Source organism: Ascaphus truei, chromosome 1, assembly GCF_040206685.1.
Source record: "Ascaphus truei isolate aAscTru1 chromosome 1, aAscTru1.hap1, whole genome shotgun sequence".
In the NCBI taxonomy this organism is placed as follows: domain Eukaryota; kingdom Metazoa; phylum Chordata; class Amphibia; order Anura; family Ascaphidae; genus Ascaphus; species Ascaphus truei.
In genome coordinates, this window is record NC_134483.1 from 176,960,356 (window position 1) to 176,984,470 (window position 24,115).

The following is a 24,115-nucleotide window of genomic DNA, read 5'->3' on the forward strand; positions in this document are numbered from 1 at the left end:
CGTTAGCTAGTGGAGTTCACGTGAACTCACACTTGGCATGGTTTTGCAACGCAAAAAAAAAGGAAGTCGGCTGCTGATTCTGATCCATGCATTTAACATGTGCTTCATAAAACTCCTCCCTAACTGCCCCAATGGCAGCGACACACGTAGGGCAAAATACTTTCACACACTAACACATCTTCAAATTACTTGTTTAGAGCCAGTTTCCCAACAAAAAAAAAAAAACCCCTTCAATGTTTAATTTAGCCAGCCTGGATCTCTTTCGAGAGCCATACTGCTTCACATCAGTGGTTAGAAAGGCTTAAAAAAAATATATATATATATATATATATATATATATATATATATATATATATATATATATATATATATATATATTACAGTTACTGATTTCAACCAGTCTATACAGTATTCTTATAACATGGGGTGAAAAGCTAGTTTACAAACTATTATACTATATTTATGCTTTGCAAGCAGAAAAGGAAGAGATGCTTCCTAAATCGAATCAATATTTCTTTAAATAGAAAGTAGAACCATTAATCTGTCAAAAAGTAGTGGTACTCTGGGGACTGGAAATGAAAAAGTAGTAATATCCCATACCCCCCTACTACCATCACACGTCTATTACGGCTTTACATTTGTAATAAAGTGAACCTCTGCTTTACACTTACTTCCTCACTTCCACAAACAGGTAAGCACTTTTTTTTTTGCTCTATCACTACATAGCAAATTAACATACATGTTTCCAAAGTAAAACAAAAGTGCAGTGTGAGAACACATGCACTCATATCTGATTAAACAAGGGTTGTAACCTGCGATTTTATATTTGTTATTGATAAACCCATCCCTTGCCCTGACTGTGTCAGATGAAAGAAAAGTTATTCTTATTGTTTATTTGTAAAGCGCCAACATATGCCACAGCACAGTACAATGATGTAAAAGGACAAACCGAATGACATGCAAAGCAGGACAAAGAAGCGCTAACTGATACAGAAGGTAATGAGGGCCCTGCTCCTGATATCTTCCAATGTAGAGGGGATAAGGGGCAATGTTGAAACAAAAAAAGGTAAAGTGGCAGCTCATTGTGGGATGGAGTATTTCTCAGGGACAACATATATTAATGTACATAGACTAAACGCTTTAACTGTCTGCAGCACATTAGAAAACAATGCGTTTCAGGCCCCTCTGCCAGAAAAGGGGCTTAATCAGCCGAGCGGCATTCTGGGTCTCTCAATAACACAGAGCTGCTCTCCCTCCACCTTTCTTTTTCACATGAAAATTATGCCAGCTCCAGCCGTGCGTAAAATTGGTATGAGCCAAGGGAAGTAGGTTATACCAGATCCCTCCTTTCTCTCTCTCTCTCTGCACTTAGCATGGATTTGTCAGCACGTTGCACAAGGCTGGTCTCTTATCTCTTTAAGGAGACACTGGACCCTAATTAGCCAGCATTCCTGGATGTGGGTGATAGCTGTATGAGACACGGGAGCAAGGATAGAGGGAGGAGGACGTGTGGTAATGTAGGAGTGCAAGCTCATGCCTCCATGCTTGTTTTCACCACAGATTGCCACACAGAGCAGCAGCGGCTCATCCAAAGACTAGCTGCTAGCAAGCGTCCCACGTTACTTTGATTGACAGCCGGACAAATGTTTCCCCTGTTCGAACGCTCGTTATGAGAAACTCCAGTCCTCACCCCCCCCCTTCCCTTCCTCATCACACCGCCCAGGGCGGAGTTCTAAGCAGGCTGAGACTGTGATTGGCTGCGAGAGGGAGGACAAAGAGAAAAAGAATGAAGTGGATACGTCTTGTCCCCACGTGGGGGTAAGTCAGTGACAGGCGCGCCCTCCCCTTCCCTCATTGGCCGGGTGGGAAATGATAGGCATTCATATGAGTGTGGCGATTAACGTTCCGGCGCGTCCTATTGGCTGCTCAGAGCCGCGTCAGTGGCGTTCCTGGGCGGTCCCCGGAGGCGCAGTGGCTGCTGGGAGTTGTAGTCTTACTCACCGGCAATGTTATTGCCAAGGAAGGTCGCAATGCGCGGCTGTGGACTACATATCCCAGCAGGGCTTTATGTTTTCGCTTCAATGTTGTGAATATGTATCAGAATGTTAATGATTTGCTGCTGCTAAATTTGGTCATAGAAGTCACCTACACAGAGCGTGTTGTTGGAGCTGCTGAGAGCGGTAGCTTGGCTTGTTTTTTCCCCTTCTCCAATCGCCTGTTCATTTTTTTTCTTTCTCAAAGTGTGTGGCTTTTGATCGGCTGAAAGGAAGAGTAAAAAAAAAAAAAGAAGACGACGAAAGATCTAGGTTTTTTGCTTAGCAGGAACGGAGGAAAAGAAAAACGATGGGAATTAAGGTTTGAAAAGAGCAGACGAGGCAACATCAACAAAAACCCTGCACTCCAAGAAACCTAGGAGGAAATAGCTGAGAAGGGAGGAAAAAAAGAGGACAGATCTACAAGGGAGCAACTTATTGTTACTGTTCTCCGGAAAAGAAGATCGGAGAACCATCATTTTAAAGTGGTTCCTCTTTCCTTTCGTCCCAGTCATCAGAAAGTTATTAAAAAAGAGGCTGCTTTGTTAAACGGGAACCTGACAGTGTCCTTTTTTTTAAAATCTCATTCCTATTGCTTTTATCTGCTCGGTGGCGACTCTGTTGGGTTTACTTATTATTATTTTTATGCTTGAGGATCACGGTTTTATTTTTATTTTAATTATTCCTCCCTGTTTTGACAATCCAGGGGGAGGTCACAGAGGGAGCTCCTCACTAAGGGTGTCAGAGAAGCATCAACGTTCGGTAAGACAATGAGTGTTCGATCGTGACAATCGATCTTGGAATGTTGAAGGTTTCGGTCCGGAGATCAGAGATACCCTCGGGCTGAGCAGCAGCACCATTAGCATTACTATTAACAGAGGGACCCCGGGGGCAGCAGTGTTATTAGCTGGATCAGAAGCTAACTCTTCTCACCCCCCCCCCCCTCGCACCACCGCCTGCCTTTCCTTCGCCCTGTTGTTGGGGCTTGCTCGCAGGGGGATACCCCCCTCTCTTCTCACGTGGGCTCCTGCAATTAGTAAATGAACCTTCGTGCTCTTGGGAGAGGCACCTAACAAGCGGCTTGGATGATTCGAGATCTGAGCAAGATGTATCCCCAGACAAGGCACCCGGTGAGTAGACTGAGAATACAAGATGAAAGAAGAGGAAGGAGGAGGGGGGGGGGGGTGTTGCAGGCTGTGTGATCTCCATTTCCTTCTCTTACCCTCCGCTTAACCCCTTCACTACGCAATGTGTTGCGTGCCTCTGGCAGTGAAGGGGTTATCTCATACCGGGGATCCCTACCATTTCGTTCACTTTGACACCCCCTCCTTCTTTTTTTCCCTCATTGGGGCTGTAAACAACACGCCTTCCTATCCTCTGTTTTGAACTATACGATTCTCCTTGTCTGTGACTTCCCCTCTTTCTTTGTCTCATTCTCTCTCCTATTTTGACGGTTTCATATTCAATTCAGTCCCCTTTCCCCTGTCGTGTGATACTGTCTGACCCCTCCCTTGAATACTGAGCTTTCTCTGTCCCTCATCTGGAGCGGGTGTCAAATTCCGCCTTCTGTATTGTGGCGATCTCTTCGCCTTCTTTCCCATCTTTCAATCTCCCAGGGCAGAAATTAGGAAGATGTTTGTTTTTCTGGGCTACGATGTGACATTTTGGCGGGGAGGGAGGACAAATGACACAGATGAATGAGATTCCATTGTTGTAAATGGGACAGTTAATTCTGGAGCTGAATAAGACATTATTTCAATTTGAGACCCACAACCCCTTCCCTCTTCACCCCCCCCTCTTCACTCCCCCTCTCTCTACACACACACACACACACACACACACACACACACACACACACACACACACACACACGGAACATATCTGCTGATTTAGAAAAAATATTAATTTGAGCCTTATTGGTCCCTTGTTTTGTGAAAAGGGAAACAAATACAGTATGTAGTATGAAACCTTTTTATTGTACCACCTATAGTTTACAGTTGTAAAAGCCCTACAGAAAGAACCCTGTGAGCTTGGGAAGCGTGTATACTGTAAATCATTGTGGGTCCAATAAAAGGCATCATAGAACCGACTCCCCCCATATCTGGCGATTGAAGCTCATTCATTCTCTCCCTTCTTCATTTGGGGCTGTGTGGTTCCTTCCTATGTTACCCTCTCCCCTGTGCTTATCTAGGATTCTGTGGCTCCCCCTTGCACTGAGGTCTTTCTCATGGTGGAGTAGACCTGTACTCTTTGGCCTCCCCTCCTTGCTTATTTTGTCATATGTGTGTCCCCCTTTCTTATTTTGATTGTCCCTTCTCCTCGTATATGGCAGGATGTTGATTAAATACGTTTTGGGCATTCTACCACTAATGTGTATATATACAAAGGGGCCCCAGAACGCAAAAAGATACAATAGACAATTGTCAATTTGAATATGTCAATAAAGGTATATTTGGCAAAATTTGTAGCAGCTGTACATTATACCCAAATGCAGGGTCTGGAGATCACATCTAGTGAAACAATAACTACAATAATTTGCGTGCTGGGGCCCCTTTGTGTGTATGTGTGTGTATATATTTATTTATTTATTTATTTAGAGGGGCCAGAGGTCCCTCCTGCCTTTGTGCACCAATTTATCCACAATTTATACATTTAGTTATTTGTGGAGTGCTACCTAACAAACATAATCACTAATGGTTTTTGGCAGAAAATAAGCAGTGATCCATTCCGACGCTGCCCCCCCCCCCCCCCAACGCAGCCTTAAGTCTTATTATAAATATACCAGATAAAAAGTTGACATATGAAATTCCCCCTGACCAAGGCTGCCGTATTTTTGTTTGGGCAAAGCGGGCAGGAAGTGGAAGCTTCAGCCCAGCAAATTGACTTGAGTGTGCGGGGTGATTCACCACCTACTTTGCAAATGCGTGTAGACTAATGATTAGAATAATTATTAGAAGCGTGTTTTGATGACTTAACAGACTGGTTCATGAATTGAAATAATGTGTTGTAATAGGTTGGCTCTCAACAGTTTCAGCTATTAACTCCATTTTTTTTTTTTATTGGAACACACGGTGATCCTTTTAGAAGAACAATTTCTATCCACCTCAGTGATCTTCTCTCTCCAGCAAATGACCTTATGAAAGAAAAATATGCTCTTGTGTTGTGGCCATTTTCTTGTAGGCACAGTCAAACTAATCTGCAGAGTGGATGAAATGAGAGAAGCGAGCACATCTCTTCCCTTGTTTTTTTTTTTTTTTTCATCTGACTTAAAAGTACTGCTCCTCAATGGTGACATTATATCCTCCAGCCCTGGGCGCTGGTGCCAGATGAATCTCAGCTCTGTGGTGTGTTCCTTTCAGAAAAGCCAAAGCAGCTTAGTCTTTTTTTAATTTTTTTTTTGTCTCCGGTACACTTCACATGGCAGACTTGTCTTTTGATTTAACCCTTTCAGTGGAAAGCGACGGCGCAGGCAACATTTTTGCCACTGAATGGATGAACTCCGTAAGACTTGATCATGGTCTGTGAAACTCACTAAACATATACTCGTAGGTGTTTAGAAAGGTGACTTTTCCCTTTGCAACATATATTTTTTTCCTCCCTAATAAAGCCCCAATGGCAACAACAGCAAAAGTCAAGAGGATAAGTGGCACTTTTTATTTAGTAAATGAGTACAAATGTACATTTTCTTTTAAAGCTATCTTTTTCATGACGTCATTTAAAAATATATATATATATCTATAGATATATATAATATATATATATATATATATATGTCATTTTATAGTTTTTTTTTTTTTTTTAAATGTGACTCTTAATCAACTTATTTGCTTTTTACCTTAACAGCGGCATTCTATTTTCCTTGTACTGTTTATTTACATTATCTGCCCCACTCCCCAAATAAACAACGGTTCTGACAATGCTGGTAGTGGGTGGAAAATGTAATTTCCTAATACGTAAGGAAGCAAATCAGATTTATTAGTTTATAAAACGAATCAAGATTGGAAATTCTACATTGCAAAAACACCTGTATGTTGCAGATGGCCTATTATGCATTTATTGTATGATTGAGAAGCACAGCTTTTGTGTCTAATCTCTTTACAACTCTTGGACTTTGGTTTTGTACAGGGTTTATAACCATATATTTCACAGGGCAGACCCACGCCTTCCTGACAGAGAAGAAGCAGGCGAGTCTGATACTTTCATAATTAATATTTATTGTTTTAGGCTCCGCATCAGCCAGCTCAGCCCTTCAAATTCACCATATCCGAATCGTGTGATCGGATTAAGGAGGAGTTTCAGTTTTTACAGGCGCAGTACCACAGGTAATATTGTTTACTTTAGCTGATCCTTGTATTTGCTTAGCCCTTGTTGTCAGTCTATTTTGTGTGTGTGTGTACATAAGGCGTTAACTGTTGAAAGGGTTTGGCCTCTTCCTATAGGAAATGCTAGTTAAAACACCTCCGCTCCTGAAAGGCAAATATGTGGCAAAGTATACCCATTATCTGTGATTACAAGCATGTGCTTTTATAAACTGCTGAACTGTTACAACAATGGCATGAATGTACTGCTGAAGTTTACTTTGAGGTGATCTCACCTGTGTGGATTACCTCCTTCAGTGCGTAGAATCAGAGGCGAGCGCTTTAAAATGCTTGCTGGCTCTGCATGCTAAACAAACAAGAGTATGCAGCGGTTGGCAAACCGAGGGTAAGGGTACAGTTGATGTCGCTGCGCTCTATGGTTAAGAAAAACATTTCTAGAATTTAGAAAATCTGTAGCATTTTCAGCATTCAACATGTCTTGCATTTCTATATACAGTATACCGATATTTGCTCTTGAAAAGTCCGACAGAACACACTGGGCTCATCCAATCGGCCTATCCCTGTACTGTACTTCATTTTGTGTTTACAATGTTGTAATATGCCTTTAATCCCCCCCACTCCCCCAACCCCCTTTTTTCATTTGAGGAACCACTGTGAATGTGACAGGATTAAATGAATTGGGAAGTGATGTTTGATAAACACCCCTTCTATATAGTGTTTACTGCATGGGAATAGCATGTCCCAGCATACATATGATTGCAATACATTGTGGCAAAGGGATGCCTTATTATCATTGACATTATCATTGACATTGCTTCTGATATGATAAGTATTTTGCTTTTACTGTTGAGATAGATAGATATATACATGAACACACACACTGTCGTTTTTGTTTTGTGTGTGTGGTGGAACATTACTAGCATGATTGTGTATGGAATTACAGAGCATACAAAATTGGATTCGTTTGTAAATTTGCATCCACACATTAAAAAATACCTGTAAAAGGGAAGATGATGGAACATTTTAAGTCGTTGAAAGCTGTTAAAGACCAAAAGGGATAAATATATTCTGATTCTTATTCACACAAGCAGTGTAGGTGCTTGTAGCAGATTAGAATGCTATGCGGTGCAGGTCCCTCCGTTGCTGAGAGAGTTAAGCAGGGTGTTGGCGTGTGGGATATTGTGCCCAAAGCTCAAAATGTCTAGTCGGAAAAAAGGAGAAAAAAAAAATCAACTGCTATTTTGGATTTATTTTCTAAGAATAAAAATTACGCTTGACAAATGTGCTCAAATTGGTGGATAGTACTGTAATTTGATCTAATAATACCTGGTGTAAATCTGACCTATTTTTGTCCATTTTTTTTTGCACAGTTTAAAGCTGGAATGTGAAAAACTGGCCAGTGAGAAGACTGAGATGCAGCGACATTATGTCATGGTAAGTAACGCCGCCGCAGAACACATTCAAAATGTCCCTTTGTATGTCTGTTTCTTTTTGCATACCAGGCTTGTATCGCTTCAGGCAACAAGCTAGATTATAGGTTAAAGTATTGGATATGCAGTGTGCTCTTCTGTCAATTTATAACACTTCCAAGACTGGTCGCTCGGAGGGTATCTAATGGTTTTTTTTCTCTTTTTTTTCTTTTTTTTCTTCTAGTACTATGAGATGTCGTATGGGCTGAACATTGAGATGCATAAACAGGTATGTTAACTTATCTGCTTTTCTTCATCATAAATAACTTAGATGCAAAGCCCTCTCACATTCCTTTTGGTCTACGTGTTTTTATGTGGATTTAACAAGTAATCTCAAGAATTTGTAAACTGTGTACGCGAGTGTAAAGCACTGGTTACATGTGACCGTTTGCAAGATGGAATTTCTTTTAGAGGGGAAGCTTAGGTTGCAGAGTAAGAGCGTTTTGGCTTGTTCTCTCCATGGTCTGCTCTCAAAATAAAGATGGATTGATATAATGTTACGCCTTGCGCGGGTGCTGACACCAATTTTAAATGTGTTCAGTAAGGTGGCGTGATGCGAATGTTTGTAGAACAATTTCACATCTGATCATTTGCATGTATAATGTTGTACAAAGTCTGTAAATATATGACAAGCTTTAACATCGGTGGCACGGGAGCATAACATACATTTCTGTCTTAGTTGGTTTTACTAAAAAAAATAAAAATGATTGTTTTTGTGTCTGTGAGACTCTGAAAGAGGAAAGTGTGTGTGTGTGTGTTTGTGCACACACTTATGTACAGGCATACCCAGCATTAGCGTACGCAATGGGTCCGTCCAGAGCATGTATGTAAAGCGAAAATGTACTTAAAGTGAAGCACTACCTTTTTTTTCACTTCGGTAGAGGTAGGGAGCCGGTATTGCTGTTCAGGACGTGCCTGTGTGCTACTCACAGGCTCATGCATACACACATACATGTGAGTCTCTAAGGTGATGGTGCAAAAAAAATAATATATATATATGTGTATTTAGATTGAACATAAACTTGGGGGGGGGGGTTGTGTGTAAGTGATAAATGATCAATGTAGATGAAATTTGGATTGAGTCACTTGTTTCAAAAGGGCTAAGGTGGTAATGGAAATGTTGTATAGTGTTTCCCTCTTTTTGACAATTGCTTTGCAGAAATGGGTAGATGTTACAAAAAAAAATCCCTGTTTTCTAAAATAGTAGTGTGATAAAAATCAAAGCAATCAAAGTCTGCTGGTAATTAGAAATGTTAGATAGAAGTGACATTTTAATTCCAAACATTGTAAGAACAATTATGTTGGGGGTTGCATTTGCACTTTAATGGGGAAGTTGTATGTAATTATGATTGGACTAGAGGATTACTGAGGATTAAGTTTAATTAGAATATAATTTTCCATTACTGTCGTTTTTGTTCAAATTAGTAATGTAAACAACGCAGTAATACTTATGGACTTCATCAACTGCTGATGGCCCCAATGAATTCCTGCATCAAACCTGCTTAGTAATTATCTGTGTTTAAATGCGATACTGGCTCTAAATTTTGTATGTCACTGTTTGCAGCCGGGAAATTAATTAGTCGCTTTAAAGAGTTTAATGATTTAGTGGCTAATGTCATGTTGAATCTTGTTTTTCCAAATATGTTTTTAATACTTCCTGCACTTTATTTATTTATTTTACGAGTGAATTTGCTGAATTTTATGAGCGAGATTATGCTGTCACATTTCCACCCAGTCCTCCTAGGTTTCCATATATATATATTTTAGATTTGTTTTTTTTTTTTAAGCTTAAGAGAAGCCACATAATCTCCCCTGTACTCTAAAATTGATCTTTACACAGCCTTACTAAATGCAATCTTAACACAAAATCCTCTGGGCTGTTTATCGCATTAAGAACTACAGACAGCCCTGCAAAACCACCTACTTACTATATTCTCTTTTAATCTCTGCTTCCTCCTCCCCCTCCCTTTTTTTTTTTTAATACTAAAGCAGGAGGGGGAGGGAAAAGGGGTATATCTGTCTTTGTTTTCCTCCACTAGACAGACGGCCTTGGTTCCTCTCAAGCGCTCATCCAGATGTACTTACTCGATACCCTTGTAATAGAAAGCAGGTTCTAATTCTGTGAAGTTGCCCTGTGGCATAATTGGACAGAGTGCTACAGATCGGGTTAGGCTTATTAGATTTATGCCTCTCGGGGGTTCAAGAGCAGGAATCTCCAGAGGCCCTGGAAGTACCCTAGTAATTGGTGGCCCTGCTATTTTAAACCTCCTGCGTGTGTGTGAAATTATTATTGTATATATATATTTTCTTTTTCCCTGTGTATTTTATCTTGTTGTTCTTGGCCCCTTCTGAGCACGGAGACTTTTTATTTCTGTGGGATTTTATTGCATTGGAACAGAAAATGAAGGCTGTGATTGAGGCAGAACTCTGTGACTTGGCAAATTGATGAAAGGATAAACACACACAGCTTTAACTATGTGGGGTCGATGTTTTTTCCCAGCTTGGCCCTCCCCCTTGTTTTGATGCTCATCATCAGTCATCCAGTGTTGATTTTGATAGAAGACTATTAAAGCGAAACCTATGGGGAATTTGTCATTCTGAAAGGAAAGCTAATGCAATTAGTACCAATTAAAGTACATTTAGTAAATTGGATTTAATCTTAATTAAGCCTGCGTAATGTTGCCAATTTTTAACAATTATGTTTGAGAACATAATTAATTTAAATTTTGGTAACTGAGTAAATAACGTTAGACTGGATGTATTATGCATTTATATATTCTTTTTTTTTTTATTTGTGGTGGAAACGGGATATAGTAAGTCCTAACACACAAAACGGCTTAACCATTAATTGCATGTTCTTTAGTGGGTCAAAAAAAAAAGTCTATTATGTCATGCTGAAAAAAAGCTGTATGTGGGGAATTCAAAGGGCTGCATATGTGGCTAGCGTTGTAAGCGAATAATGGGGGGGGAAAAACCCATATTAATGAGTCTTTAACATGAATCACCAGTCTTGTTGCAGGTGGCAAATTTGCAGTAACCTCGAGGCTTTAACATAGCAGCGTTTGAAAATATCTGAATATATTGAATATTTAATGTAAGCTACGCTGGCATATATCTTTGTAGGAATTGTAATATCCATTCTCCCAGGAGGTAATGAAGCATCATGCGCTCTGTTGCCGCATGGAAGGGGTTAAGTGCAGCTACGTTGGTTGAAACGAATCTGGCGCGCTCGCCATGTAAATTTTATTGCTAGACCTGGGCAGCAGCCATTTTGAAGTGCTGCTGAAATATTAATTGAGCAGACATGAAAGGGCTCGGCAGTCTGATAGGATGTCATAATCGTAGCTGCAGCAGTCGATAGTAAATGATGATAAATGGCATTAGAATCCTTTTAGCAAACTGTAATAACTTCAAGGAGGGAAGCAGTATGGATTTGCATTATATCTGATACCCTCTAGTACCAAGTGGATTGCCAATACTGCTTGTTTAGCATTTTCTAAGGGCAATAGGATATTGATTTCTGACTTGCAAGGAATAGCTCTATTTCAACCACTGCAAAAAGTATTGCAGGTTGTTAAGAAGAAATTGACTTGAAGAGGCCTGACTGCTGCCCATCATGGAGCAAATAAAGCAGAACTGCCGGAGCATGGTGGAGCAGCGAGATGGGCCCTCAGCAATTTGTTGCTATTAATTTACCGTGCTCGACAGCAAATCAATCGGCATCTACTTCATCTGCTGGAGAAAATGCTGTCCAGGGCAGATAAAAGGCCCCTCCGTGATGCACTGAATAGACCGGATTTTCCAAAAGGAGACTAAAGTTAATGTGTAAATAAGCAAAATCAAAGCCGTGGCTGTAGAAGAAGCTGTTTTTAATTAGGTTGGACCTTTTTTTAGTGAGCTATTTTAGAGTATAGCAGAGGCTTGCAGAGCATGACAGATTTATAGCACACAGAGGTGATATGTACATTGAATGGTAATATACGCTTATTTGCAGCGTATCAATTTCTAACCTATTTGTGTAAGGTTTTGGGGATTCCTTCCTAATTAAAAAAATAAAATCAGACCTGTTCTTTTTTTTTTTTTTTTTTTTTTTTCCGCTCCACTTGTTTGTTATGAAATGTAGCTACAAACAAGCATAGTCTCATTTGCTGATCAGAAAACAGGACTGCATGGCACCAGTTTGTGACTTCAATAAAGGTGGAATAGTTACCGGTGGAGAGTTGCATCAATCAGTGGATCAGGGCATCACCACATCACTTGGGTGGGCTGGGGGGGGGGGGAGGAGAGGGGGACCCTCAAATCCTGGCATATAGAATCTGGATTTCAGCTCCATGTTTTCCAATGGGAATAAATCCATGGGGGAAACATAGTGCATAACTAGGGATTATTTTTGTTTCACGTTTTTATTTAAAAAAAAATCTATTGATGATTAACTAAAAAAAAAAAGAAAAACAAATGTTAGTTCTGTGTTTTTATTGGTGCGCTTTTTTTTGTTTTTAGTTTCCATACTCCTGTTGGCTTTGCCTTGGTCTCCTGGCAGAGCTACAACATGAGATGTAAGGGCCGTTCTATACTGTGGGCGGTCGTGCGCGCGCACGTTCCACATGCTTTTTGTGCGTGTGTGTTTAAGTTTTGAAATTAATAAATACTTTAATAATGTTTTCATAACATTGTACATACGTATACATACACATACATATACATACTGTACACGCACACATACATACAAATATATATATATATATATATATATATATACACACACACACACACACACACACACACACACACACACACATTTTCAGCGGCGTTAGCGGCGCAAATTCATTCTTTTTCTCATCCTCTCCCCTGTCGGCCGGTTCCAATCTCCCTGCCCGTGCGCGCGTGCGGCACCATTATAGAATGGCTGACTAACCTCAGCCAACTAAAACTGCCGCGCGCACGAAGTATAGAACCGGCCTAATTCAACAATAAATGAGGCTTCATTTCTGGTTAAAACTGGTAGTGCAAGTCTGTGGCGTTTTTCGCTAAAAACCATGATCCCTACTCATAATGTAATGCAATGAAAAAGATGGGTAGGCAAGAAAACGACTTTAGATTAAATGAATACAGATATTTTGTATTCACTTACACCCTTAAGCTTACTTGCTTTAAGATTTATTTTCCATAGATTCCATTCTGAGCAGAAAGTTTGAGAAAAACCCATAGAACTGTTCCCATAAAAATAAATAAAATGAGTAGGAAAGAAAGTCATCCATGCTGACTAGGGGGAAAGCATTCCTGCATCTGCTTTGCATACCAACTTTTGATGTTGATCATATTGGGACTCTTGAGAGAAAATGCCTTCATATCCAATAACTTTAGGATTTGTAACTCCCTTTATTACCCAGGGGAAACGTTACACCTTGCAATGCATTGTTGTCTCCTAATTCAACATAAAAAATACAAATCATTCTGGTGCTCTTATCCTAAATATTGATGCTCTTTTTTTTTTGTGATATTTTGGCATTTGACAACGTTTTTAAAGGGCACCTTCTGTCCATAGGGATATTTGAGGGCTGCACCTGTGGCCCTATAATTAGCTTTGGTGGTTTATCATGCAACAAGTCGCCCTGCTCTTGCTGTTTTTATTAGCTTTTCTATCCTTTTGAAACTCGTTTATCAAGAGGCTGTTTGCTTCTAAGCAGATAGTAGAAAAATGAATGTTATGTCAGAAAAGTGTCAGACTTCCCATTTCCCAGTCCATGTTTGTCCCTCGTGTTAACTGACTCGTTTATTTAATGAAGACATACATGCAGCAGATGCTCAACGACGATGTGTTGGTCTTTTCACCAGGAATTACTGTATAAGATACTAATTGCCAGTCTTCCTGTAAGATATGACACTGCTTAGAATTTAAGCGACACAGTGGTAGTGTCAGTGTACTGTATGTCCATTGTTTGTTTTATCACTGGCTTTGCTTCTTCTTGTGTTTTTTATTTAAAAAAAAAAAAAAGCATTGCAAAATATTGCAATCTGAATGGCAAATGGTTGTGTAGAAGTCAGTTTCACTTCTGTAAGTGGTTTAAAAAAAGTTCAGATCAGTATTTCCTGGAAAATAGGAGAAATGAAAACTGCTGCTGTTTGCATTACACTTCCACATACCCACACAGACATAAGTTACTTTATATAGGGCCAGGTGCAGTAAGCTCTGTTAAATCAGGGAAAAAAAACGCAGGTCATCTAAATAGGTAACAAAGTTCAACGGATATCCAGTAAGCTAATTCTATGCAAAAACCAGCGGTCTCCTATCTCATTAGCATACGGTTAATATTTGGTTAATTTAGCACTGCCTTGTGTTGGCTTCAAATAATGAGAGACCATTTATAAGAGTCTCAAGTACTATGTAGGCTGCGTCCAGGGTGAAGAGGCTCACGCTCACCACGTTTAAATACCTTTTTTAATTGATGCAAGAGTTCAAAGTGTCGCTTGGTGCGCGTGTGCTCAGGCCGTAGCGGTGCTCGGAGAGACCGTTACATTTGTTTTCCCGGCGCTATGGCGCGTCACGTGACCAGGTAAGAGCCAATGAGAGCACAGCCTTCACAACAACCAATCAGGTGGAGCTGAGGATGTGACGTCACGCCCCACTCCAGTCTGACACACACCCTTCCCGTCCGTGGCACGCCCCCCCCCCCCCCCCTTCGCTAGAGCACGCAGTGAGCAGGACAGTGAATCGCTCGGGCAGACGCTGACGTCACGCCTTGTATGCGTGAGCGCGCATCTCCCTACCCTGGCCGTAGCTGTATGTGTATATCTCCTATTATCTATATATCTATTATATTTAACCTCTCAAACTCGCTCTATTCTCTTGTCCTCCCTCCCTGCCCAGCAAAATCCATATTAACGCCACCTTCAGGTAAGGACCCGCATTAATGTCAGGATAAATCCCCGGGCTAACCCGAACGCCCTTTAGTGCATAGGCGATGTTAGAGAGAACATCTATTTTGTGTATCATTAGCACGAACGACCGGAAACAAAATAACCCTACAGCAGGCCTGCACTACTCCAGTCCTCGAAGGCCGCAAACAGGCCAGATTTTCAGGATGTCATACTGAGCCACTAATTGAGCCAGCTGTGCTGAAGTAGGGATATCCTGAAAATCTGGCCTGTTTGCGGCCCTCGAGGACTGGAGTAGTGCAAGCCTACCCTACAGTATATAAGGAATAGCACTGGGTAAACCTTGGGTTATTTGCTTTAGTGCATTGACGTGAAGTTAATCATAACATTGTGTTAATGTTGGGTTAAATAGGCTAAAGGAGACAGCAGCGGTGTAAGCTACTTGGTATCATTAATCGTAGTATACAAGCTTCTAACGTTACATCTGTGAGGACATGGTGTTCTTTTTAGGTTGTTTTTAAAAAAAAATTATAAGTGATTTTCATCAAACAAGTTTGGATTGTTTGTTACATTACACAGAGTCCACTCATCCCAATGTCCAACTTGATTAATTATACATTTGCATTATCCTCTTTTAGTGTTAATTATATATGTGCTGGTCATTTTCTACTTGTGAGCAGGTACATGTTTTTTTCTAGAACTGAGAAAATAGACTTCAACCTTTTTTTTTTATTGTTAAGATAATCATACAACATTCTTTGCATCACAAAACATGCCTGATCATATCCACAAAAAACTTCTATAATCATATTCATCGTCTAACATACTCTTCAGTACGCCCACAACGGGGATCCCGGTTCTGAGTGATGCATAGAATCATTTTGCTGTACGTGAGGTTTCTTGATTGGCTTTCAGAATGTATTGGTAGTCGGTAGGGATGAACATGGCGGCTCATGGCATTTCAAGCATTAGGGAGACCTAGTCAGAATCGACTTATGTTATCTTGCAGTTATGAAAAGAAGAAAGTACACTGGTCATGCAGCAAACCTACTACCCTGTGTCTTTGGTGGTATGTTGTTGTTTGGGTCATTTGAGGAAGAGCCACTTGTGCAGGAATAGTTATAAGTGCCTCAGTAACCACCGAGGGACATTAACCGCGTAGCACTGCTGGTTCCCAAAATTGTAGAAAATATCATACTAGACAACCACAGAGACATGGCTGTCATCGTGTATTAATTTAAATACATTTTTTTTCTTTTGCCTGAAAGAAATCAACCCACAGAATTATCAGGTTGAATAACAAACAACCCAGCTTCTTTTTTGGCAGCTTGTTCATCGAGTAAGTGCAAATAGCAAGTAGTGATTATCTTGAAACAAGTTTGTAAATGAGTAGTTCAGCAACTCTACATCTCAGTCATTGATATGCTTGTAACTTTCTTAGGTAAACATAACAGCCGTAATCTGTCTCTAATTGTCAATCTTATAAGCTATAATACTGTCAAAAAATTACACATTGCTGTGCTTCCCCTAGCTCGTGGATTTCTGCCCGTACCTTCAGATATATATTTTTTTTTATTCTTGTAGATTGTGAGGCCTGAAAAAACAGTACTGGAAAATGTAAGAGACACAGACAAGCCTGTTTACTGCAGTTTGGTAAACCAAAGTATTACTCAGTGGCTAAAAGCCACATCCATTAAATTCTGCAGAACTGTGGTTTTGCAGCCTTCAGCAACCAAGCAAAACATGTTGTGTCTTCAGAGCTTGGTTTCGGTTCCTGTTATTTATTTTTTAAAGTACAGTAGCATGGGATATACTGTATTTACTTTTAACAAATTATACATACAATATATGTTTATACTATGCCCTGTTATGCTAGATTGTCATCCAAGGTGCTTGAACCATAAAATAACCTTATTATGAGTACTTTGCTTTATGCTCCAGAAGGTAACGCCTGGGTAACCTAGTGGATGACAACTAAATCTCATAGCGACATAACTCACCAAACAGGAAGATAAATGCTTTATGCACAGTATGTAAACATACTCTCTTGGGTCACAAATTCGATTTTTTAATTTTTTTTTTTAAAAAACAATTAATTTTAATACGAGTCAGTTCATTACCGGAACATTGGGATACTCCATAAATTGAGGTAAATTAACCTCTGACCTTTGGGAAAGTCTGTCTTTAATTGTAATCTGTGGGGTCGCAGTCACTGATCGTTTTTTAAACTAAAAGTTGCCAACGTGTTACTCCTAGGGACCACTTTCATATAACCTGAAATAGATGGGGGAGGGGGGGGGAAAGTTGCATGAAAAGGTGTTTAATCTGGGCAATTTACCGCCAATGATTTTGTCTCTGAGATCTTCATAGTATATACTAGGCTCAGCTCATAATTGTGTCTTTCCCAACCCTTACACCTCCACTGCTCCCTCTCGCCTTAAACATTTTCCAGGACTTCCTCTTTACACGTGGAACTCCCTCACACGCCGTATATGCCGAGTACGTTCTCAAACCTAAAAACGCCCCTTCTCAAAGGAGCATTTCAGTAGCCTGGGCTTGGTACTACTGCCCCACACCCACCGTCGCACTTCCATTGTCAAGCACTGCCATCTACTGCACTTAACCACCTCACCCACTGTCTCTGCAAATCTAACTTATCACGTACAGTACATTGTAAGCTCTCTGGGGCAGGGATTTCCTATCCTATTGTGTGATTTAATGTTTGTATTCTAACTCCCTGTAATGTATTGTCTCTTTTGTTAAGCCCTACATACATTGGTGGAGCTATATCAATTAAAATACACATACATATCCTAGATTGAACTAATATGATTACATTGCATTTTTTTAGCACTGAGATGAATGTGTTTTTGTTTTGCTTATGCTTTGAGGCACAATTACAGTACTGGAATTGGATAGGGCGTTTTTGCATACGGACAGTTTAAGATGGGTTTTTCAGGGTACTCTTCTTGTTTGCAACTCTGTTGGGCAGAGGAATGTATAAAATACATTTTTATTCCCTTGGTGTGATCTCTTCATTGCCAGAGGGACCTTCAGATGCTTTGGAAAGGTATAAATTCTAAATGTGACAGGTTTAGTTAGTTTATTCTCTCTGGCACAAGCTACTTCAGTGCTCTGCAGGCAAATCAGATATTGAAGGAATTAGTGAAGCATAAAGTTTTCTTTACATTTATTTTAAAAGGTGATAGGGCATGTAATTTGCCGTTGCTTTTTTCTACACATCCGCCCACAAATTCCAACCGCTCGCATTTTAAGGCCTTCTATAATCTGTTTCCTCATTGTAATATCTTCAGCATTACTGTAGCCTAAGGTTTGAAAGCTTTCATACAGTTGTGTATGTTCATATGCTTACGCCTCAAGCGCATCATGCTAATATTTTAACACTAAAGAAAATACAATTTTTTTTTTCAAAGATAAAGCTGCATCTCCGCGATTGATCATATTATTTCTTTTCCATTACATCAACAGTGATGTCATCCGTTTTCTGCCATCTCTAAAACATTTGTATTTGGGTCACAATGATTAATCAAGAATGGGGTGAAATATTCACAGCGCTGTGTTTGAACCTTGAATATACATTATGCTTTGCTTCTCTATACAGTTCTATGATGGCTCTTTTTTTTGTAATTGGAGTTAGAAGTAACCAATATACTCAATGGATCACAGTGCTTCCTGCTTATTTAAGAAGCTGCGTTTGAGATTATTTCAAGGTGAGGTCAGAACGTTGCAGCGATTCTGAAGTTGCATTAGTTTAGTGTTCAATGCACTATTGACCCTTCTGCTGGTTAAAATAGAAGTCGGTGATGCTTGCTAATTTTATTGTTGGTTTTATAAGAAACGTTTCAAGTTTTTCAGAACCAGAGGTCTCCCTTGAGCCAATATGTTGTCCTGGGACTGCGAGTTCCCAACCAACAAGCAGATTTGTCCACCAGGCAAGTAAATTTGCCTAGTGGACACAAAATGGGCGTAGGGTCAGGGCCCCCCGCTCTGTTGATCAATTGAAAGTTTCAGCATTGTAAACCGCGGCCATATTTGGATTTTCTTTTGTGCCACAACTGGTGCAATTAAACTACAAATCTATCTGGAACTGAGAGGTCTGTAGAGGTTTGGGACAATGGATGAGCTCCAAGGGGACCCCAGTTTTAAGGAGCCCTTTGGATTTCAGGGTTGGCAGGCATGCCACGAACATGAAAGGACAGAAAGCGGAGGGGTGGAGGATGGTAAGAGGTTGTTGAGCATGGGGCCTAACGGTTAAGTTTGGTGGGCCCGGCAGAGAAAGGGGCCAAACTGATCACGTAAGTTGAATCAGACTTCCGACCGGGCTCAGGACAAAGTGTCGGGCTAGGGTTAAAAGATAGAGGTAGTTCTATATAAAAAAAAACTGTTGCAAATGAACATGTATATATTTACGAAAGTCTTTCTGTACTTTTCTCCTCTTTTTACTCGCCTTTAGGTATTTAAGTACCTGTGATAACATTGGTTCCAATTTCTTCATACTTCACTGTTCAGCTAATTTGACCTTGCATTATTCTGCATTAAGTCTGGAACAGAACTCATTAATTATCAGCCTCGATAATGCAGTGTATCACCCTCTCAATCATTCTTAACCTTTGGAGCAATATTAAAGTATTGTAGCCGTAGCATCAAGGATGTGCTGAGGATAATAAAGATAGATATCTTTTGACAGAAATAAAACCTTTTGAGGGTGGTGTGATTAACCCATCGGGTGACCCAGAATGCTACTTGATACATGTGACTACAATTTGTGGGGGGGCGGGTGGGCGTAGCGCTCTTGTCTGTAGCCCCTCAGGCAATTAAAGGGTTAACATTTAGGAACACTAAACCTTTTTAAGACTCATCTGATTTACAGTTGTGTAAAAGTTTGAGCTGCCTATCTGGAGACATGTTTATTTAATTTGATTGCAGTCTTCCATACGAGACCACCAACCTGTTGATATGAAGGTGTTTATAATTTTTTTTTTTAAATCTGCTTTTTAAAGGTGCAGCACCCCTCAATATGACAGATTTTGGAAATGTGCTCAATATGATGCCCCTTAAAGCAGCAGTGCAAGCTGCCATTCCCTCCCCCCCCCCCTTTAACATGTGCATCAATACAATCCACACAATGATAAGTAATTAACTAAGTTGCAGATCGAGCCATTCTCCTGTGATCGATCGGCAAAGATTCGGATTGGTTCACTAAATGGCTGTCAGTGCAGCAGAAGAGGACCAAAGATGCAAAGTTCTGTGGGGAAGATCATGTGACCAGGCAGTCACTAGATACATTCGGTGCACTGCTAGAGAGGGGGCAGGGCTCAAAAAGGGGTGTGCCAGAGCTCAGAAGAGGAAGGGGATGTGACTTTGTAAATGGTTGCTATAGAAACAAAAAATGCTTGTTACATTAAGATGCATTATTAATTTCATTCAGAATTATTAAAAAAAAAAAAAAAAAAAATTCTCAGTGCAGAACTGATTTATTAAAGAAACCACATAGGATATTGCTTGATCTGCAGCTTTGAAGAAGATTATTCATGTTTATTTTTTGTTATTTTAATTTAAAACGGCCCAAACACTTCAGTAGTGTATACATGGCAATCCTTGCTATTCACTCTCACTCTCTGCACTCCAACAGGAACAATCGAGCTGTCCTTGCAGACTACAAAGGATCTTATAAAAAAAAAAGTATTCTCTTCTCAGATGAAGTTTGCTTATGTCACTATATGATAGGGGCCTAGCAGGTGTATTAATATAGGTTTGTGTCTCAATTGGAAATAAAATCCACGTCACACACGTGTGTGTGTGTGTGTGTGTGTGTGTGTGTGTGTGTGTGTGTGTGACTTGCTTTGCTAGTCCCATGCTGTGCTGAAAAGCTGTGTGAACGGCGATACATCAGCTTAAATGGGTTCTGTGTATGGATATTCTAGACAAAAGGTGACACATTGTGTGCTCATTTGCATGTCAATTCCCAGGGTCCCTTGCTGCAGTGGGAACACTGTATGCTAGGTGATAAGGGTTGAAAGGCGGGTGCAGACCTGTCTAAGGCCTCGTCCATGTTGCCTGCGTGCTTGCGGAAGCGTGTTGACGTGCGCTCCCGCTCAGCACTGAGCCCATACAGCCGCAATTAGAGCGGCTTTAGTAGGGGCTCACCTGCGCTTCCGCGTGCTTGCGGAAGCGCAGGTTTTAGGGGAATTTTAAATTCCCCCGCTTGCCGGCGAGACAGGCCGGTCACGTGAGCGGTTCGCCCAATGAGGGCGAACCAGCTCCGTGACGTCACTGGCCCGCCCCCGGCCAGTGACGCGCCCGCCCCCCGACCGCCCCCTGACGGCTGCTGAGAGCGCTTGCGGTAAGCAACCGCAATGCCAGGGAAAGCACTCGCTTTCCCTGAGCCTCAGTGCGCCTCAGCACGCCAGCGGTAAGCGTGTCCGAGGCCTAAGACATGTGAATGTGCTCACAAGTGATATTCTTTCTTGGATGTGTGTGTGTGTGTGTGTGTGTGTGTGTGTGTGTACATACATACAAATTTATGCAACTGTTTGGGACACTTAGGGATGGCCTAAACTGAGACCGAAGTTTTATGAGTCACTGTTGACACGAGAACTCTCTTCCCATGAGTGCTAAAGGCCATGCCTATACATACTGAGTTTCAACATATGGATTTGACCCTTAGAGGTGCCCAATATTTCCATTTCCTCATTTTTACGTGTAATTGTGAAATCCTTGTGCAATATTCCGTGTTATAGATACTTTTTTTTTTTTAATAGGGAACGCCACTGCCTATTTTCCAAGAACTCCATTATACATCAGCTATGATAACAGAATAATTATTTTCCTTTTTTGGTTTAATCCAGTATGTGACTCACTATATACCCAATTTATTCAGTGATATTTGTTTGGAGCAAGTCTTTCACCACTATGCCTTTTGAAAGGCTGTACCATATTATTTATAAAAGATTGTATCCTGAAAAATACATTGTTGGTTGCCTCTCGTTATCAAGCATGACTGGAGTAGTAAAGCAAATGTAAAAAAATGCTAGAGACTGTGTAACCTAGTTCAGTTCTTTCAGCACGTTGCAGCAACAATGCATTGTGCTCAGTGGAAAGGCGCTTTTAGGCCCTTGCATCTTGCTGAGTAATTGCTGCGATCCGGCATTATCGTACAGAACGCGCCGTTGATGTTAATGGGCCTTTGCGATCGCAGCTTACTGAATAAGGGCCATGGAATATTTGCAGCCTAAATTGACATCTTGCTTTATTGTCGTTTTTGACACATTTCAGGCAACTATTGTCATGCGTTCTTGCAAATGTTCAGCAATTAGCTTTCCCATAAACCTATATGGCAAGAATCTCATTGTAAATAAATTGGCTTTAAGTGACTAAATACACAATAGCCCTCAATCACACCTGACTTCTTTTCTAATGACTTAATTGCTTTAATAGGGTACAGCAACTTCAACACAATAGATTTTTCCCCCCCCCTTCATTGTAACTGTAATTTTTCTTTGAAACCTTTGTTGTATGCATTTCAAAGCATGGTTTCTATTGTGCGCTTTTACCTCATCGCTATCAGAATGTTTGTTTAAGCAAGTGGCTGACCTTGTGAAATATATTGTATTTTTATTGAGTTTCTTATGACATTGTGATAAATGTTGATTTTACTTAATTTTAACTGAACTTCACGACTTGTAAACAACTGTTCATATAAGCATTGACAAAGGCGGTTTGGCTTGTACAGTTTACTTTAGCTTATCTGCTTTTTTATGGTATGTTAATCTTGCTTGATTAAAGGTATATACACGGTACATTTTTTTTACCCTCAGACATTGATTGACTTATAAGTAAACAAAGACAGAGCACTTCAACACTCTCTTGGTTTAATCAGTTTGCTTAAGCACTCCAACAAGCTGTCAGATTAGAAAGTTTAAGTTCAACAGTTTTGCCCTTCAGTTTCCACTGGTGTTACTGTAGATCATGCAACGCAACATATGGTCAAAATGTTATTGCTGACGTGTGTATTATTACATCTGTAGATTTCACTACAGTGAAACAGAGAAACAGTGGTTCACTTTTTTTTTCTTTCTTTTTTTTCCAAAGAACCCGAATTGTGTTGGGAAAATTTGTGTAACTCCAACCCTCTCTAATAGCACGTCTAAGATCAGATACATTGTAATTTCTTCCGTATTTGGTACCATTTTCAAATGAACAAAACTTAGACCATTTTTCAAATGACCTGAAAATTGCAGGGAACCCTTGAGTGATGCCCGCGGAGCCCAAGGGTTACTTGAACCCCCAGTTGGAAAACACTGACGGAGCATTGTACAAGTGACTCCGCCAGTGGCTTCTAAAACTTAGATTAAAAAAAATAATGTAATAATCTTAAGTGGTTGGTATTTTTTAACTGTTTATTTAGAACATTTTCATAAATTATAAAGGTGAATGGGGCTACAAAAAAATAATAGGGATGAGGGAACATAGTACACTTCATACACCTTTCTATTTAATCATAAATGTACAATTCAGATCACATATATTTACATATTTATATGATTAAATTCAGATATAATGTTAAGATTCCCAGGGAAGCCAAATCCCTCAGAATTTATCAAAAAATCTATTTAACAGATTTCTAAGATGTTCCATACGATTAACGTCTTTTAAGTCTTGTAAAATCCATGTCATTGGTGGAGGTTCTTCCTTTTTCCAGAAGTTGACGATAGTGCACCTTGTGGCCAATAATGTGGAAGTCAAAATTTGGAAACGTTTAGGTATCCTTTGGGATTTTTTAACCCCACCAGATATAAGACGACAGATCAACATCCTCTCCAGCATTTACTGGAATACTGTGGATACATTTTATGTAATCTTTCTGGTACTCGATACCAACCGAGTATGATTTTATATCCATTCTCTTTTATATTAGTACAACTCGCGCTTTTAGAGGTGTTTGTGGATATGGCTTCTTCTAGTGGGTTTTTTTTTTTTTAATAAATCAGTTCTGTACTATGAGAAAATACCTGTAGCATTTAAAAAATAAATAAATAATGTTTTAAAGACATTTTTTAATGTTTCTAATGTAGGAAGCATTTCCAAAGTGACAGCCCCCTTCGCCTTCTGATAGGCTCTGGCACTTGAGAGCGCCCTCTTTCTAGCAGTGCATCAATTGAATCTAAACTGCCCAGTCAATCATATTCCAGGACTACATTGCCCAAAATGCTGTGCGAGAACTGAATTAAATAACCCGGAGCAAGAGATCGATTTTACAGGAGAACGGATCGATTTGCTGCTTAGCTAATCACTTGTCAGTGTGCAGATTATATTGATGCACATATTGAATGGGGAAAAAAATAATACAAAAAAAAATAAAAATGGCAGCGTGAACTGCAGTGTGTGTGTGTGTGTG

General features: G+C 40.1%; 1 protein-coding gene across 7 annotated transcripts in view; it reads left to right on the plus strand.

Annotated features, from left to right (window-relative positions):
* The first annotated feature begins 2,110 nt into the window (after nucleotides 1-2,110).
* Nucleotides 2,111-24,115, plus strand: part of LOC142493984 (transducin-like enhancer protein 4) — a 118,509-nt gene continuing 96,504 nt past the window's right edge. For 5 of the 7 annotated variants that reach the window (XM_075598819.1, XM_075598828.1, XM_075598843.1 and 2 more), the window contains exons 1-4: nucleotides 2,112-3,163; nucleotides 6,258-6,355; nucleotides 7,723-7,786; nucleotides 8,006-8,050. In XM_075598819.1, the coding sequence (XP_075454934.1) occupies nucleotides 3,119-3,163; nucleotides 6,258-6,355; nucleotides 7,723-7,786; nucleotides 8,006-8,050 (252 nt within the window). In that variant the 5' untranslated portion in view covers nucleotides 2,112-3,118. Of the gene's footprint in view, nucleotides 3,164-6,257; nucleotides 6,356-7,722; nucleotides 7,787-8,005; nucleotides 8,051-24,115 lie in introns of all 7 variants that reach the window. The other 2 variants (XM_075598836.1, XM_075598841.1) reach the window with 1 other exon arrangement.